At 38.3% G+C, this 15,973-nt stretch overlaps 2 protein-coding genes across 3 annotated transcripts in view; both read right to left on the bottom strand.

Moving 5' to 3' along the window:
* LOC115434446 (ly6/PLAUR domain-containing protein 6-like) overlaps positions 1-15,973 on the bottom strand; it is a 1,359,089-nt gene that overhangs the window by 130,822 nt on the left and 1,212,294 nt on the right.
* Positions 1-15,973, bottom strand: part of zranb3 (zinc finger, RAN-binding domain containing 3) — a 133,194-nt gene that overhangs the window by 99,908 nt on the left and 17,313 nt on the right. For 2 of the 3 annotated variants that reach the window (XM_030156289.1, XM_030156282.1), the window contains 4 exons: positions 13,965-14,196; positions 6,568-6,653; positions 5,283-5,454; positions 1,673-1,807 (listed from right to left, as the gene is read on the bottom strand). In XM_030156289.1, the coding sequence (XP_030012149.1) occupies positions 1,673-1,807; positions 5,283-5,454; positions 6,568-6,653; positions 13,965-14,196 (625 nt within the window). The remainder of the gene's footprint in view (positions 1-1,672; positions 1,808-5,282; positions 5,455-6,567; positions 6,654-13,964; positions 14,197-15,973) is intronic. The other variant, XM_030156297.1, reaches the window with a different exon arrangement.

The raw sequence follows: 15,973 nt of genomic DNA, 5'->3' as shown, positions 1-15,973 counted from the left end.
TCTGCAGGCCTCCAAAAGTTTAAGACCTCTTTAAGAACTGAATGAACACAATTCAAGACCTATTTTTGTTCTTGAGCCAGATCTTCTTGAACTTGCATTTGTATGTATTAGATGAAAGCAGCACTGGCAGAAACTTTCAGAAAATTTAACTCATTACTTCTAGAAGTAGTGGTTGCTTTGCTGAGACTAGGCCACACACCACACTGTGACAGTGTGCTCTACAACATTCAGATCAACCAACGCAGTTTGGATTATTGATTACTGTTTCTATGTTTGATTAGATTGTGATCAAATGTGTGACAAAAGAACAAACTGAAGTAAATGTCAGTTTATAAAAGTTAATTTCATAGTCAAGTCCCTTTTTAACCCATAAAGACCCAGTGCTACTTTTGTGGCAGTTCCCAAGTGATTTTTTTCTATATTTAAACGTTCTTAAGTGATTTATCACCATGTATTGTAATATTATTCTCTTTATTTTGAGTTTTTCAGTGAAAACCATGGATTTTTCTATATTTAATTCACTAATCACGTAGCTGTTCATTAAATCTCAGAGCACATGCAAAGGTTATTATATCAACATAGAGAAAACTCAAGAGAAAGTGACTTTTTCACAAATATGTCAATAACTGAACATAAAAAGAAGTGTCTCTATTTACTGTCATTTGTCAAACTCCATGGGTTTTACTGGGGAATCAATATTGTAGAAGATGACGGCGTGTCCACATTCACTACAGAGCCTCTGAGTGACAAACGGGTCATATTTGATGACCATGAAAATATGACCAACTGCATTTTACAACAATTATTTACATGTATTAATAGGACCTACAACTACAGTATTTTTGTGGTAACTTTCAAATGAATTGTTCTCTATATTCAACCTTTCCAAAGTAATTTATTGCCATTTATTATTTTATGCTCTACATTTTTTGGGTAGGAGCTTGTAATTCTATATGTAATTTACAGACAACATACAGTAGATGTTTATAAAACCTCAGTGTAAATTGAGAGGTAATTATATCAGAATAGACAACTGAAGCAAAAGTGACTTTTTTTTTAAACAGAATATATCAACATAAAAAATGCAAACATCGTATACGTGAATCAATGTTGGCAATGTTGCAGAAAATGAGGGTGCTTCCGAGTTCACTGCACAGCCTGTGAACATCCAAATGGGTCATAACTGATGCTGCTGAACAGCTGAGATTTATCTAAATGTACTAGTGGATACTAATATATTATTACTATTCATGATTAGTGGTTCAAAAGCTATTAAACCTTTTATATCAGTAGATGGTCTTGGTCACTGGAGGCTGTTAAGGTCTTTGAGGGTTAAGATATGTTAACAAACAGAATTCAGGTTATTGGACTTGAGATGTTTTAGGACTTCTTAAGCACCAAAACCCAGTACTAATCATAACAAAGATACATTTTCTTTTTTTGATAACAGGAGAAACAATAAAAGCAGAAAAAATGTCCAAACCCTAATAGCAGAAGGACATGTCATGTAAGACTGACTGGAAAAAGTATCAGTGTAGTTAAATGAATTAATCAAATTTGGACACTTCATGGGCTTCTTTGATAAAAACACAAATATCACCTTTAAAAAGATATAGTGTATAATGGCACAAACTGGGAAGATATATTGAAGGACCACCTGGTGTCTCATTACCTTGGCAATAGCGGTTTGCTTGTACATTTGTGTGACGAGTCCCATGACCTCAGTGAAGGGGTTATCCACACTGACGACCCCTGACCCCATTCCCTTCATCAGTCTCTCCCACTCGGCAAAGCTGGCTGAGGCCTCCTGCAAGCAAGGAGAGCACAAAGACGGTGAGGCTGCGTCCTTTATTTCTTCATCCACCCTTCTCTCTCTTGTTCTCTACTGTTTTTGAGATATAAAGGGCAAAACAATTAATGGTGCTGCTGGGTGTCCTACTTTCCCTGGAAGAGAAAGAAAGAAAGAGGGAGGAAAAAAGCAAGAGAGAGAAAGAGAGATGGAGAATTCCCAAGGATGCCACCCCCTCCGACTAGGCTGCTGTGTTAGGTGGGTCATGAGTGTCTCCCAATTATAGCTGCCTTGTGACAAGCCGGGGTCGAAGATGGAGAAGCAGCCGGGCCAGTACAATAAATCAAAGACGCTTCGCGTGCTCTCAAGGTGATTGGCGAGAAGTATTTAAGGCGGGAGTGGAGAGCGGAGCGGATCGCAGTGGGAGAGGCTGCCGGTGAAGAGCAGCATATGCTACCTCCTGCTCATAAACAAGACATGCAGGGCGGCCGTGCATTTGTTGTCGACATCTAGGTTAGCACCGTTTATCATAAAAGCAGGACTTACAGGAAACTTGGTCAATTAACAGCAGGCCTCCCAAAGCAGCTCATCATTTTTTGTGTTTTTATTTTTTTTCTACAGCGATGAAACATACACAAAGCAGCATACTGTTTTTAACTTATTACATAGCTTGAGTTTTTATTCATTTTCATTCAGTGACAGCAGTGTGAATAAAACTAAGACAGAAGAGCAGCCCACACTTAGAATCTTTGAAATACTAAACCACTTTGTCATTATTTTTCTCCTATTGTTAACAACATTCAATTATTCATCTGAATTCAGGCTACAACACCACCGAATGTGTAAATTTCCACAGGATTGAGCACATTCTTAGAGCGCTGCATATCAAACGACGCAGAACTGTGAACCATATGGCGAGCTGAAGGAAGAGGTGCCCCCAGTGATTAAGTACATACATACACATAATATAGGCTGTGTGAGAGGGAGGTCGAGGGGCAGAGGGAGAAAGAAAAAGAGACGAGGGAGAAATAAAGAGAGTGAAAGAAGCCTTATTAATGCGAGCCCACACACATAATGGAGGCGTCTTCACCGATGTATTTTTTTTGTGCTGTTTGTTCAAAACCGGAACGATTTTGGTAAAACATGAAAGCTTTGCACCATTTAGAGAAATCATTACCATTTCAAACCTTGTCAAAGTCAAGGACGGCTGAATGAATAAATAGTATCATATTGCAGCGGCACAAAGCTGTGTTTCCTTTATGTTTGTTCTCAGATGTTTCACTGAGCAGCACCTGCATCAACACTAGACTCTAAATGGTTCTTCTAATTAAAAAAAAATCCAAAAATTTATTTTTGAATAAGCAGAAAAAATGAGTGGCTAAACACTCCACCCTTGATGATATTCACTGAATGGCTTGACTCGCATTGACAAAAGGCCAGGGCTGGAAACGTAAAGGGCAGTAGGGGTATAAAAAGTGTCTGGCAGAGGAAGATAAAAGCCATCATTAGGCAGTAAAATGAGATAGGAGGAGAGAGGCTGTGTGTTACGAGCTGTGAGTGGTCCTGGTCTACAGAATAAGTATATATCGTCAGTTTGCAAAACTACTGAGGGACCTCGTGTTTCAAAAGATGGTTTGTTTAGCTGAAAAATATTGTCTGCCAACCCATTTATGTTTTATATTGTTCATATTTGAGTGTTTGTTCTCTGTCCTGGGAAGCACAATAGCCACAGCTTTTTTATGACTGTTCACTTCATACCTCCCATTCACATCTCTTAAAACCACTCCATTTAGCTGCGAGGATGAAATGTCATCCTATTCTTCTTTGTAGACAAATACCTGCATGGACCACTCGCGGATTCGTCGAAAAAAGCAGCAAAAAACATCAATTCTAAAGCGGGCCAGCTGCAGCCGGTTATGCTTTTTGTTTTCACCAAAGACAAATGATCTCAAAGCTGAGGTTACTGCGCATTCAAGCTGCTGTTTCAGCTAATTCAAGATAAGAGAGAAACGTGAAAAGCACAACACATGACATGAACTTTTCCAACAGTCCTACATGCACGTTCGGTGGCCTAATTGGTGCCACTGTGTGAAAACATTGACCATATTTAGCCCCCAATTAAAGCGCCCCTTAACATTTAGGGAGATTGCAGTAAAAATCCTGCATCATCATTTTTCCTCAGTAACTTCCTTATTGTTGTGTCATTCCAGGGACAGTGGCTTTGTGCATAATTAGCTGAAGAGTACTCAAAGAGCTTCTCCAGTGTTTTTCCACTCCACTCCCATTGCTGCTGATATGATACAAACTGTAACAAAGGCCTTTAGAGGAAGGTTTTTGTGTGTGGATTGTGTTCGGTGCCGGTTATTCCCACTGGGAAGCTAACCCCTTGTAGCCTTGACACCGCTGACCTAACGCAAAGAGTAGAAGAGACACTTATAGCCGCCGCAAAGGCCAGGTCAAAGCTACATTAACATTCACATGTACATTCACGCGCATTCAGTTTTGTGTGGGCGGAGGAGACTGAAACCATAACTTTAGGAAGGCTAAAAGAGATGCAAACACCTACGCAAGAAACCTGACATTTACAGTACTTTAGAGCTGATATCCTACTTACAGTGGGAGGTAATACACACAGCCTTTCAGTGTATCTTGGCTTAGGATGAAAAAAAAAAATCCAACCTAAAGCCGTAATATGCGGCTTTACGTATTGTTGGCCTCACAAAGGAACAACACCCATCCTGTAATAATATTATAATTTTTAATCCACGGTGACATAACACAGTCACATTCTCAAACTGGAAACCAAGAATGACATATTTTCAAGATAAATGACTCAAAAGGTTATAAAAAGGCCTGATTTTTGTTGTTATGGTAACAGAGACCACAGGATTTCCCTGCTGTTAGTAGAGGACTTGGGTACTATGATGTTTGACTAAAACAACCCAGCATTTTTGCATAATATGGACCTATATTAATACAATATTTAGAAAAAAATACCTCAAAGAAAAAGAAATATACTTCACAAATATACTTCACAATGACGTCAACATCCAATTCCAATTTAACAGGTAATAGATGATCTTCTTCTTTGTGGAAGGTTATTCCCAGAAAAAACAAAATAGACAGCTCAGGTGTTTTGATCAAATGGAGGCTTTTATGCTATTTTCTGTATTTTTATACATTTATCTAAAATAATGAGGGAAATAATCATGTGTTTCATATTAATTGCAATATGCTCTGTTACACCATTGAGTTGGTGTGAAACTATATTTTCATTCATCACTTTCTGTGTGTTCATAAATGCACATAGTTGGAGACTTCTGAAACCAATTTTAGCAAACAGCAGGACTCTGGTATTAATGAAGATGCAGCGTGTGACTACGTATTTACTCCATTTATACTTTAGTATTTGCATCTATGCTGGGCGTGAATATAAATGAGTAGATTACACCACTTGTGTAAATGTGAAGAAAAATGAACCCTTTACATGTACCTTTGCAGCCTCTTTCGGCAGGTCAAAGGGGATACGCTGGCGGATTTTAGGAGGCAGCTGGCTAAGAACGTCAGCCTTGAGACGACGGATCATGATCTGGCTCAGTCGCTGGTGTAGCTCTTCTAAGTTTGACGCCCCGCGACAGTCCCACTGCCTGCGATTCCCAAAGTACCTGTGAAGAAACACAGGGTTTGTGAACAAGAGTTGAAGCTGTAGGTGCTGATGCATTTGTTTTTAAAATCGCTACCTGACGAGACAAAGTTACTAAGCAAACATACTTATTTACAGCAATGCCCTGAAGGAGTAGTTAAACACATTTAAACATTCCCACTTGGGAGCTGCCCAGCAGTACAACAGTCTTCCATCGTTTACCGCTGAGCAGCTCTGCTGGAACAGTCGGGGGATCAGGTTTTTGCTTAAGGGCACTTTGCAGAGCAGGAAACTATTGTGTCTAATGGCCACAACAGCAGGTTCATCCCCAAAACTCTCCGGCAACTTTTCACAATTTATCAGCCAAATGGATTTTTAGAATAGAACTGGCCCTCCACACAAAGCCTGGTTTTCTGCCATGTTGGCTGCAAGTATGGACAAACGTAACAAGCCACTGCCAAAATCTGCCGTTTCACACTCTGGTGGTTAAACTGTAGTTGCTAAAGGAAGCAAAAGCAGATCTTTCACTGCTAAAATGAGCTTTATTGGGACTTGAAGCAGCAACTTTTATACTACATGTCTGTGGGTCAGACTTAAGAGACAGATTTGATCTAAAAGGATGCAGCGGTCACAGCATGATGGCACTTTTCAGTTTGCATAACTACATATGTGTGCATACAGTGCTATTCCCCTGCCACATAAAGTGTCATTATACTCAAAGTGTATCCTTAATGGCTTCCAGCCCATCGCCGACCAAGCCATGGACTTTGATGGACATCCAAAACAATGTATTTGATGTGTTTGTTCACACATGTAACTGATCATCACTGGCAACTGGCAGCCAATTGGCATTTAACGCTTGGCTTCAGCTTCAGTCTGGCTCGGAAATCAAAACCCTCAACTCAGCAGCACCAGCACTCCAGAGTCAGGTACAGCCCATTGTATCCCAGCAGACACTTAAAAAGAGTGAAAATTAAATAGTAGGTGAGATCTATTAAAACCAGCTAATTTCAATAAAAGAGTATATGAGTGGTAATGAGCGATAATATTAGTAACAGTTCATTAGTTGTATGTGTATAGTCACTTTTTATGGGGTACATGTCAGCTCTGCATATGTGTGCACTGAAAACTTAACCTGTAATGGGCGTTGCAGTACTTCTTAGCGTAGTCGGTCCATGTTCCAAACCTCTTGGGATAGAGTGCATCAATCTGCATGAAAAGCTGTGAAAAATGCAGACAGGAAATGAAGTTAAACCGCACAGGAGACAGAAGACACAAGTGTGATAATATCTGGCAGTCTTATTTTAGAATGCTTCACTCTATAAATGCAATATCTATCTATGTGTCTGCAGCCACTTGGTTACAGTTAATTCATACAGAAAAGCCGTCTGATTTCATGAGGCTGCGTATTAACAAACCGAATGCGGAAGTTTTCATTTTGTGCGCGTTTTAAATTACGACATTATGCAAAGAGCGGAGGCAAAATCTGCAGTGTAGTCAAACTCTGAACGCTGTGTGACATAGCAGTAGTTAATTTTACTTCACATCAGCCACATCACCTTCACCTTGGATGACACATTCACAGTAGGTAGTGCTAGTTTAAAAAGTTATTTCTGTACCATACTGTATCCAGTGTAAATTTATCCACTCTCCTACACGAAACTGACAAAGCAAGGCGTGCATCATTTTCAAACTGTTTGCTTCTTCTCACCTTTTAGGTTGTGAAAGCTGCACGCTATAACTCAAAGCAGCACACTCTTTTTTTGGCATTAAACACACACCTTACCTGTGCTGAAGATTAGTCTACTGTCAGCTGCATCTTGTGTGCAATTTATTCAAGGTCCTGTTGTCCTTCGCCTAGTTTGCCAGTGTTGTGTTGTGCAACTGTGTGGTAATTCGTGTCAGTGCCAATTAACGAGGTCAAAGTACTGTGTAGTCAGACTAGACAAAGAAAACTAAGCTAATATAAAAACTAAATTACATTCAAAGTCCCCACAGTCCTGTAACATCGTGTTGTTTGGTTTATCTCTCAGCAGAATTACACAAAAACTTCAATACAAATTTTCATGACACTTAGGAGAAGGGTAGGACGTGGGCCAAGGTGGAAAGAATAAAAAGAGGTCGAGCCTATTTGAACAATTATGTACTGGACTGGATGTTTACTGCCAAAAACACACACAATATTTCATTTTACTGCTTTGAGCTTTGATTACAGGACACATTCACTGTGGCATCCTTTAAACCACACAATGCTTATGCAATATAAATATAAATGGCACAACATTTATATCCATCCACAGCTACATTAATTTTTGGCAAATCCATGTGTGAAAATGACATCTCATGCTCTTTGACTGTTTGATCCTTGAATCCTGCTTTTATCATCTTGGATTAGGTTTGTGTCTTAAGTGAAAACCAAATCCACTGATTCAGACCTGGTCCTTCAGTGTATTCAGGTTCAACTGGACTCATTTTATGGGCACATAACATAACTAACCCTTGACTTGACCAACTGAACCAATCTCAGATCATAACACTGCCCCCACAGGCTTGTACTGTAGGAACTAGGCATGATGGGTAATCACTACACCCACCTCTTTTCTCACCCTAATGCTCCCATCACTTTGGAACTGGGTCAATCTGGACTCATCAGACCACATGACCCTTTTACATTGAAATACAGTCCAATCTTTATGCTCTCTATAACAAACTCATGATTGTTTGATGAGTTAAAGAACTTGTTGCTGCTCAAACATATTCTTCCCTGCAGTAACTATTTGATCTGAAGTATTTGCCGAGTTAAGTACAAGCAGCAACTTGTATCTGTAATTCACTTCATCCTGGTCAGAATGGTCAGCTTAGATATCCACAAATGTACTGAGAATATCTGCTGACAGGTAGACAAGACTGACTGGCTATTTGGATATCTAATATAAAAATTTTGACATGAAACATGTTGATTGTAGTTACTAAATGTGGACTGGACACCACAAATGTAACTGTGGTTAATGGAAACTCAATAACACATATGAACAGCAAAGGGAGTTTATTACTTCTGCCAAGGAGGTTATGTTTTTGACAATGTTGGTTTGTCTGTCTGTCCATGTGCAGGATAACTCAAAAAGTTATGGATGGATTTGGCTGAAAATTGCACGAAAGGTTGATACTGGCACAAGGAACAAATGTTTAAATTTTGGTGGTGATCGGGGGGGGCACTGATCTGCCTCGGTGGAGGTCTGCGCTCTCCAAGTGCTTTTCTAGTTTTTGATATGTCTTTAGATGAATGTCACTGTAGAGATCTGAAATGTTCAGATATTGGAAATGTGCACATGTATCTGCCTCATAAAGTCTTCCACTTTATTTTAACAAGTATTACTGAAAAGAAAAACCTTTCTTAAGACTTTATAGATACATTTTCATTATCTGGCCACTGCTTACATTACTGAGATGTTAAAGCCAAAGATGATCAGCGCTGTAATGTATGTAGAAACTTTATGACAGCAACACGAGGTAAATAATGTTGAGATTATATCAAAGATAAGCAACATCAGCAACAATACTGCAATCAGCAACATACTTCCACAATGATGCTCTTACTTGCAGAAAAACCGCCTGGTCAAAACTAACTTAAAGATGTCTACAAATGAAAACCTACAACTTTACATGGCCTCTTTCTATGAAAATCTATATTATAAAAGCCAAGAGGCCTCTGTGTGTGTGTGTGTGTGTGTGTGTGTGTGTGTCTGGGGATTCACACAAAATCCAGAAAGAGTTGACTGCTGCAGTTTGGCATACTTTTGTATTTTTGGTCAAGGAAGACAGTACCAAAAATGGCAAGTTGACAGGAGCAATATTTTGGGACATATTAGAAATTTAGAAATATAATAGCCTTACAATCATTTTGCTATGGCCAGAACGCATTGGCAGTGACTACTGGACAAATTCAATACAGCATGAACAAATACACAACAGCAGAAAAACTACCACATCTAAAACCTACAGGTCAAAGCACTAGTGCTAATATGAATAACTACTTAGTGTAGACCTTAGTGTAGTTCATCTAGTTCAGCTTCTAAGTAAGTCAGTAAACCAGTGTCCAACGGTTACACATACTTAATTTACTGTTTTTTCACAAATTTAAAGATAATTTATGACCAAATTTAAAACTTATTAAAGCAGAGCATGTACACATAAAGGTAAGGAGGACATACCCGTGTACTCCTGTGCAGATATAAGTCTTACGCAGAAATATGGTTAGTAGCGAGATTTGGCTAGATTAATCCACTTTTTTGCCACAGGTAAAAAAAGGAGAAAGAGGAAAAAGGTGAAGGCTTTGTAACACCACAAATGTTGATTTTTAAGTGGGAAAATGTTACCTCATATTAAAAAAAGGAAGTGAAATTAGAAATTAGGTAAAATGTTTGTGGCAATTAAGACATCATAAATACATATTCAAGGTGATTTAGACATTTCTATGGCCTAAGATTTCGGTTAAGTCATTTTAAAAGACTTACGTACACTTTGATTGGCTCAGTAATAAAAAGAGTAAACCTTCCCCAAGTAACTGCTGGAATGATAAAATCCAAAATCCATTGCATTACTTGATTTCAATTTTCAGATCAATCACATGCTGTTACTGCTGTCTGAAAATCACATACAGTAGCAATTTCAGGAGCCTTTTTGTGCAGGAAGTACAGGCTGAATACATCACTGGTTGCAACAAATCTCCAGAATATGCAAGAATCTGCATGTGTGCGTGCACAAATGTCAATGTGCCTGTGTGTACACATCACATCTCTGTCAATTTTCAGTATTTGCGGCAATTTCTGAAGTAATGACAGGTAATCATCAGCAAGGCAATCTGAATAAGCAGCCACAGTCGGAGCAATGTTCTAAATTCAGCACTTGTTCAACAGGAGCTTTGCATTTTCCCCCTTCACACTGTTGATATAATAGGTGGGTGGAATGAGGGCACATCATGAACGGTGCAGCATGCCCTGAGCTGTGTGCTAACGCGATGTCAGAGCCACAGTGAGTAATGATGGCAGTGAGGAGACTGGCACAGAGGCAGGGACAGGGCTTATCAGGTTTATGCTGGGGATGATAAAATGTTATATTCAGTTTCAGATTCTAGTGGCAGAGAGGGAGAGGGAGATGATATCTAAAAACTAACCTCGCCACTGCAGTCAGGCAATGGCAAAGACACGATGGCATGTATCTCACACACACACACACACACACACACACCACACACACACACACACACACACACACACACACACACACACACACACTTTCTCAAAGATACACCTTCTCACAGTTTCTCACAAGTACAAACTTCACATCATTTTGGAATTAATTAGCTGCCTGCATTCCATCAGTTAATTATCATGATGGGTCGAGGCAATAATTAAGTTTTTCTCACAGCAGTGTGTCAGTTAGACGACAGTGGGATCTGAAGCTCATCTCACAAAGACACCTCAACGTAGTCAACACGCGAGTCTAAAAACAAAAGCTATGATGTCAGCTTTGAGGAACTGGTTTATTAAGTTAGTTTTGCTGAAGCCCACTCTTACAGGGTTTTCCCTAGTGTTCTGGTGGGGTGGGGGTGGGGGGTGCTCATTTTTGTGGTTGTGGGAATTGGAGGATTTTCTCACAAAAAGATTTGATGTTATTTGATTAAAAACTGCACTCATTTTCACAGAATTTTGAACCATTACAAGGTTTTCCTAATAATTGCACAGATGTTTTTTTTTTTTTTTGGTGAAAGGATCAATTTATTTTTTATTCACACTAATCAAGGACACAAGTAACCACTATGTGGAACAGATATTTAGTTGCAGTATTAATTCAGCTCTTGTTGGAAATACTTTAGAGGAACTTCAATGCAAAACTTCACTGAAATACCTTCAAGATAGAAAGAATAGTTAAATAATATTTTTTTTACTGGAGCGCTAGAAAATAAATGTTAAATATTCTGATAAATGCTGACTGTACAACACAACAGTATAAGTCTATCCTGTTTCTGTCTCATCTGTACTGTTGTTCACTCTTTTTAAATATATATATATATATGATCTAATAAATGTTCATTACTTATTTCAGTGTAATTTTCATTGAGATACGGAACCAATCAGGTGCTTGATGACCACAGACAGATGAAAAGTAAAGCATTTGTGAATTAATTTATTTTGCCAACTATCATATTTGAAGTATACCAATCATTTCAGGAGTCCTCTTGCAAGAAAAGTGTATGATTTCAATAAAGAAAATACATGATGTCACATAATTTTAGAAAATATTTTAACCTTAGCTTTGTACAACATTTTCAGAAAGAACACATCCAAAATTTTAAAATAAAACTTGATGAAGAGGTCAGATGTCTATGAGCTACAGCCTTGGAAATTTATTGAGTTAGTTTTGAATTAATATCATTTTGTCTCAGGTAGTGCACTCATTACTTTGATATTGTACATAAGACTTAAAATGGTAGGTAAAACCCTGACCTTTTTTTTTTAAAAACATCAAATAACACCATTTTTAGCTACCCTACAAAGTCTTTCACTTTAATTTTTAAAAGTATTTTAAGACATTAATAGCAGCATTGGGCAGAAATGTGACTAATTCATGTCTCTGCTGCATTTAGAAGTGGTTTATTCTGCTGCCATGATTTTAAGTACAACTGAAAAATGACTTGCAGAAAGAAAACATAAGAGAAAGACTTCATTAACACAATAAGAAAACATACAGTGCAATGTGAAAATACAGGAAACAAATGTGTGTGTGTGTGAGTGTGTGTGTGTGTCCCACACACACACGCAGATTCTAAAATAATCTATTAATATACGTACATCAAGTAGTAACTTTAAGAAATTCTCTGAAATTCTCTAAAAAGAACGCAGCTGACCTGATTATATGAAGGTATTCCTTCAGTTGTTTCGAGTAAAACTAGATATATGGTGTGTGTCTCAGGGCTGACTGACATGTCCTGGTGCTTTCTACACTAGATGCAGTATTGGCATTGTTTGATTGACAAGGTGTTGCAGCTGTGGATGTGATCCATATGGATGAGCGTTACTTGTGTGGTCGCCATCACTGTGCTTTTTACACTTAGTATTGCCAATTCTATAGTAGCACAGGCTCTGCCATTCTGTAATTTTTCCCACCAGAATTATCTGCTCTGACCTCTAAATGATGCTACATCACAATGGCTAAATTCCTAAGTGTCAAAGATTGTCTAAAAATGTTTTTTTACTCTGAGCTTTTATGTCATCTTTGACTTCAGCACTCTTCGTTTTCTGCTTACGTGGCAGAGATTTTTAACCCATACACACCAATCAGTAAGACAAAAGGCATTTGCTTTTGTTTAACAAGCTCCTGCCAAAAACTACACAGCTTTGAATATACGTGACCTATTTTTCAAGATGTGAAATAGGAATATTCTGTATGGTATGCAGAATTATAAAGGCAATAGTTACAAAATAGGCTTAGGCTTGTGTTGAAGAACTTAAATATATAATTAGCTCCATAATTAGAAAGTAGTGTAAAGGAACTGACAACTATTAAGCCATCATCGAGGCTTGTTTTAATGATGCATATGCAGCACTAAAAAAAAAATAATAATAATAAAATAAACTGTCAAACAGTAAGACTGCTGAGGCCAAAGAGGATCACTGGAGGAAAAGAAGAGATGCTGTGAATGCCTAAGCACAAAGCTTTATCACTGCCCTATCATTAGCGTACAGTGGACAGGCAGCACTTGTTATTGATACTGTATTGTGTCCTTAGATTGAGACTATAAAAAGATTTTCTATTCACAAAGTCCACCACATCTACCGGGTCTGCATTGAAGGAATATGGCTGCAATCTACGGCCTCAATATAACATATATAAAATGATATCATAAATCATTATGGAGAGGGAAATGGCTCTGCCGCTCTCCAAACACCGTTGTCCTGTGAACAGCCCGTCTTATTGTCTCTAAATTCAATAGTCCCCCCCCACCCCTTCGTGTGCTTCTTTTTATTACTTGTCTCATTTATTGCTGTGCAGTGTCTGTTCATATCGGGTTTTGTAAATGAAGTTTTTGCAACAAAGGTTATTGAAATAAGTCCACGGGATCCTCGAGGATAAGTGATGCTGGTGAGAGTTAATTGGCTTTTTGGATCTGCTCTGGAGTATGTTACCTCTGCAGGCTAAGTTACCATGGCGATCTACCTGTCCTATAAAGTGAAACACCTTTGTGAGCTGGGGGGACCAGAGCTGAAACCAGTGTTAACTCCCTGTCCGACTAATTTTATCGTGATTATAAGTGCTGAATCCCTTCTGAGGAATATGAATCTCCATAATCTGTTAAACTATTTCTTTGTTCTTTCCTCTTAAGCCCTTTGTTTATTCTAAATTAAAAGTACAGTGCCTGTTATGAAGGAGATTTAAATGCAACTGGAAAATAGCTGCTTTGGTATAGCAGAGAAAAGTAAAATAAATCAATATCAATATATTCAAATGAAAAAAAAAAGTTTATTATTCTACCTCTTCAGGGCGGCCCAGGGCCGGGGTACCAGTGAGGAGGATGGCTCGCTTGGCACTCTGAATTAATGGAACCAGGATCTTGGTTCTCGCTGCGTTCCGGGACTTTAGGTAATGTGACTCGTCCACTATGACCACGTTGAAGCGCTGCCTGCTCAGAGCCTCGACCAGCAGGCGAGCATCGGTGGTGAGCAGACCGTAGCCCAGCACGGTCACCTTACTTCGGCTGATGCCCCTGGAGGAGCAAGGACACACATCAATTACTACCACTCACATATGGAACTAAAAATAGTCCTTACAGTCACCGGTAGAGACATGAAAATTGTTAAAAAGAAAAAAAAAAACAACTTAATAATTAACCCAAATGACCTACTCAAATAACTTCTATTGTCCTTCATAATATCATTGAGGTTACCACAGCTTAGTTGAGGTCAAATCCTCTGTTTTGCCTGGGAAGGTTCCTACCTGAGTGAAATGGCCTGGAAGTATCAAAGTGGCAGCCATGATAAGAGACAGTCGAACTCTCTAAGTGCTGCAGAAAGGAGCTTTAATGTTTCTTCTTCTATCTCCCTTAGCAGAAGATACACTGGACCACAGCTGCAACTAACAGTTATTTTCATTATCGACAAATCTGTCAATTATTTTCTCAAATAACAGATAGATTGTTTGATCAATAAAACATCATAAGTTGGTGAAAAATGCTTGTTCTCACATGTCTTGTTTGGTCTTCAACCCAATAATATTAAGTATACTGTAAAGGAGAAGCAGGAAAATATCAATTATTAAACCTGCTGGCGCTGGAATCATTATTGACATATTTTGTACAGTACATCACAATCATTTATCTATTGAGATGATAATCCGATAACACAATATAATGTAATGTAAGAGACTAAGTGGCAAAGCAAAGAGGAGATGGGATTAATATATCAAAAAAGTGGGTTTTTATTTGCCCCTAATATATGCAAAACAAATTAAATACCAAGAATATAATAACTTGGTCTATAAAGGAGGTAAATGCAACATAAATGTACTTCAAATAACAGCAACTAAACAACAAAATGCCAACTATAATATAAAAGTATAATAATTACCATACAGTTTTAATGTGAATGCACCCCATATAAACAGTGTGTGGTTGAAATAAATACATACCAACTCAAGTAAACTAACTGTGCATGTGGTAAACTGACTGCAAATGTAATTACCATGAAATAACCCTCTTGGTGAACAAACTAATGAGGTGGGAGAGTGTGCATTGTGTTAGACTGATGATCTGTACAGTAGATCTATAGGTCTGACTCATGTCGATAAATAGGAGTGGACAGGAGGTAAGTGTGAGAAACCGCTGTCGATGTCACAAGTATTTTCTCACACTTTTCTGACTAACAGCCTATTTTCCATTTCAATTCCAACCTTGGTAATGAAATCATATTTTTAACCAGGTTGTCCATGCATGAAACAATACGTTCAGAAATGAGCATCTAAAATGCGCTTTTAGTAGTCCATCTTCTCAACACTGTAGTTTCATCCTAGCTGAAATATGCAAATAAGCTCCTACATTGCATAATTACTTAGCAAAGTCAGATTGCTTCTGCACTATAGTTGTCTTTTTTTCTAAATCTTTATGAATTCTCCTTCACATCTTTCCTTGACCTCATTATGTTTTCCTCAGGGTCAAGGACAAGTAAGAAAAGAATGGAGATAATTCTGTTGACTTTTCAACCGCAACTGACTTTTTTTTATTTACTGTGTCGTTGCATTATGGAAAACCAAGATATCATAGTGTTTATTAGTTTGAAGTGTATGGTTAAATTTGACAAATGCAGTGACAAGTTTTTTAAAAATCTGTGGTGTGTGTTGTGTGTCAACAGTTAAATTGACACTTCACATCTGTTTACATGTGTAAGTGTTTACTGTACTGGAAACCGACACCTTAAGGCAAAAACGATGTGTGGCAGAGATGCACAGATCCACAATCTGGGGCTGTAGGTTCCTCGTACAATTCCTCT

Source organism: Sphaeramia orbicularis, chromosome 2 (genome assembly GCF_902148855.1).
Source record: "Sphaeramia orbicularis chromosome 2, fSphaOr1.1, whole genome shotgun sequence".
NCBI lineage: Eukaryota > Metazoa > Chordata > Actinopteri > Kurtiformes > Apogonidae > Sphaeramia > Sphaeramia orbicularis.
This window is presented reverse-complemented; position numbering and strand designations above follow the sequence as displayed.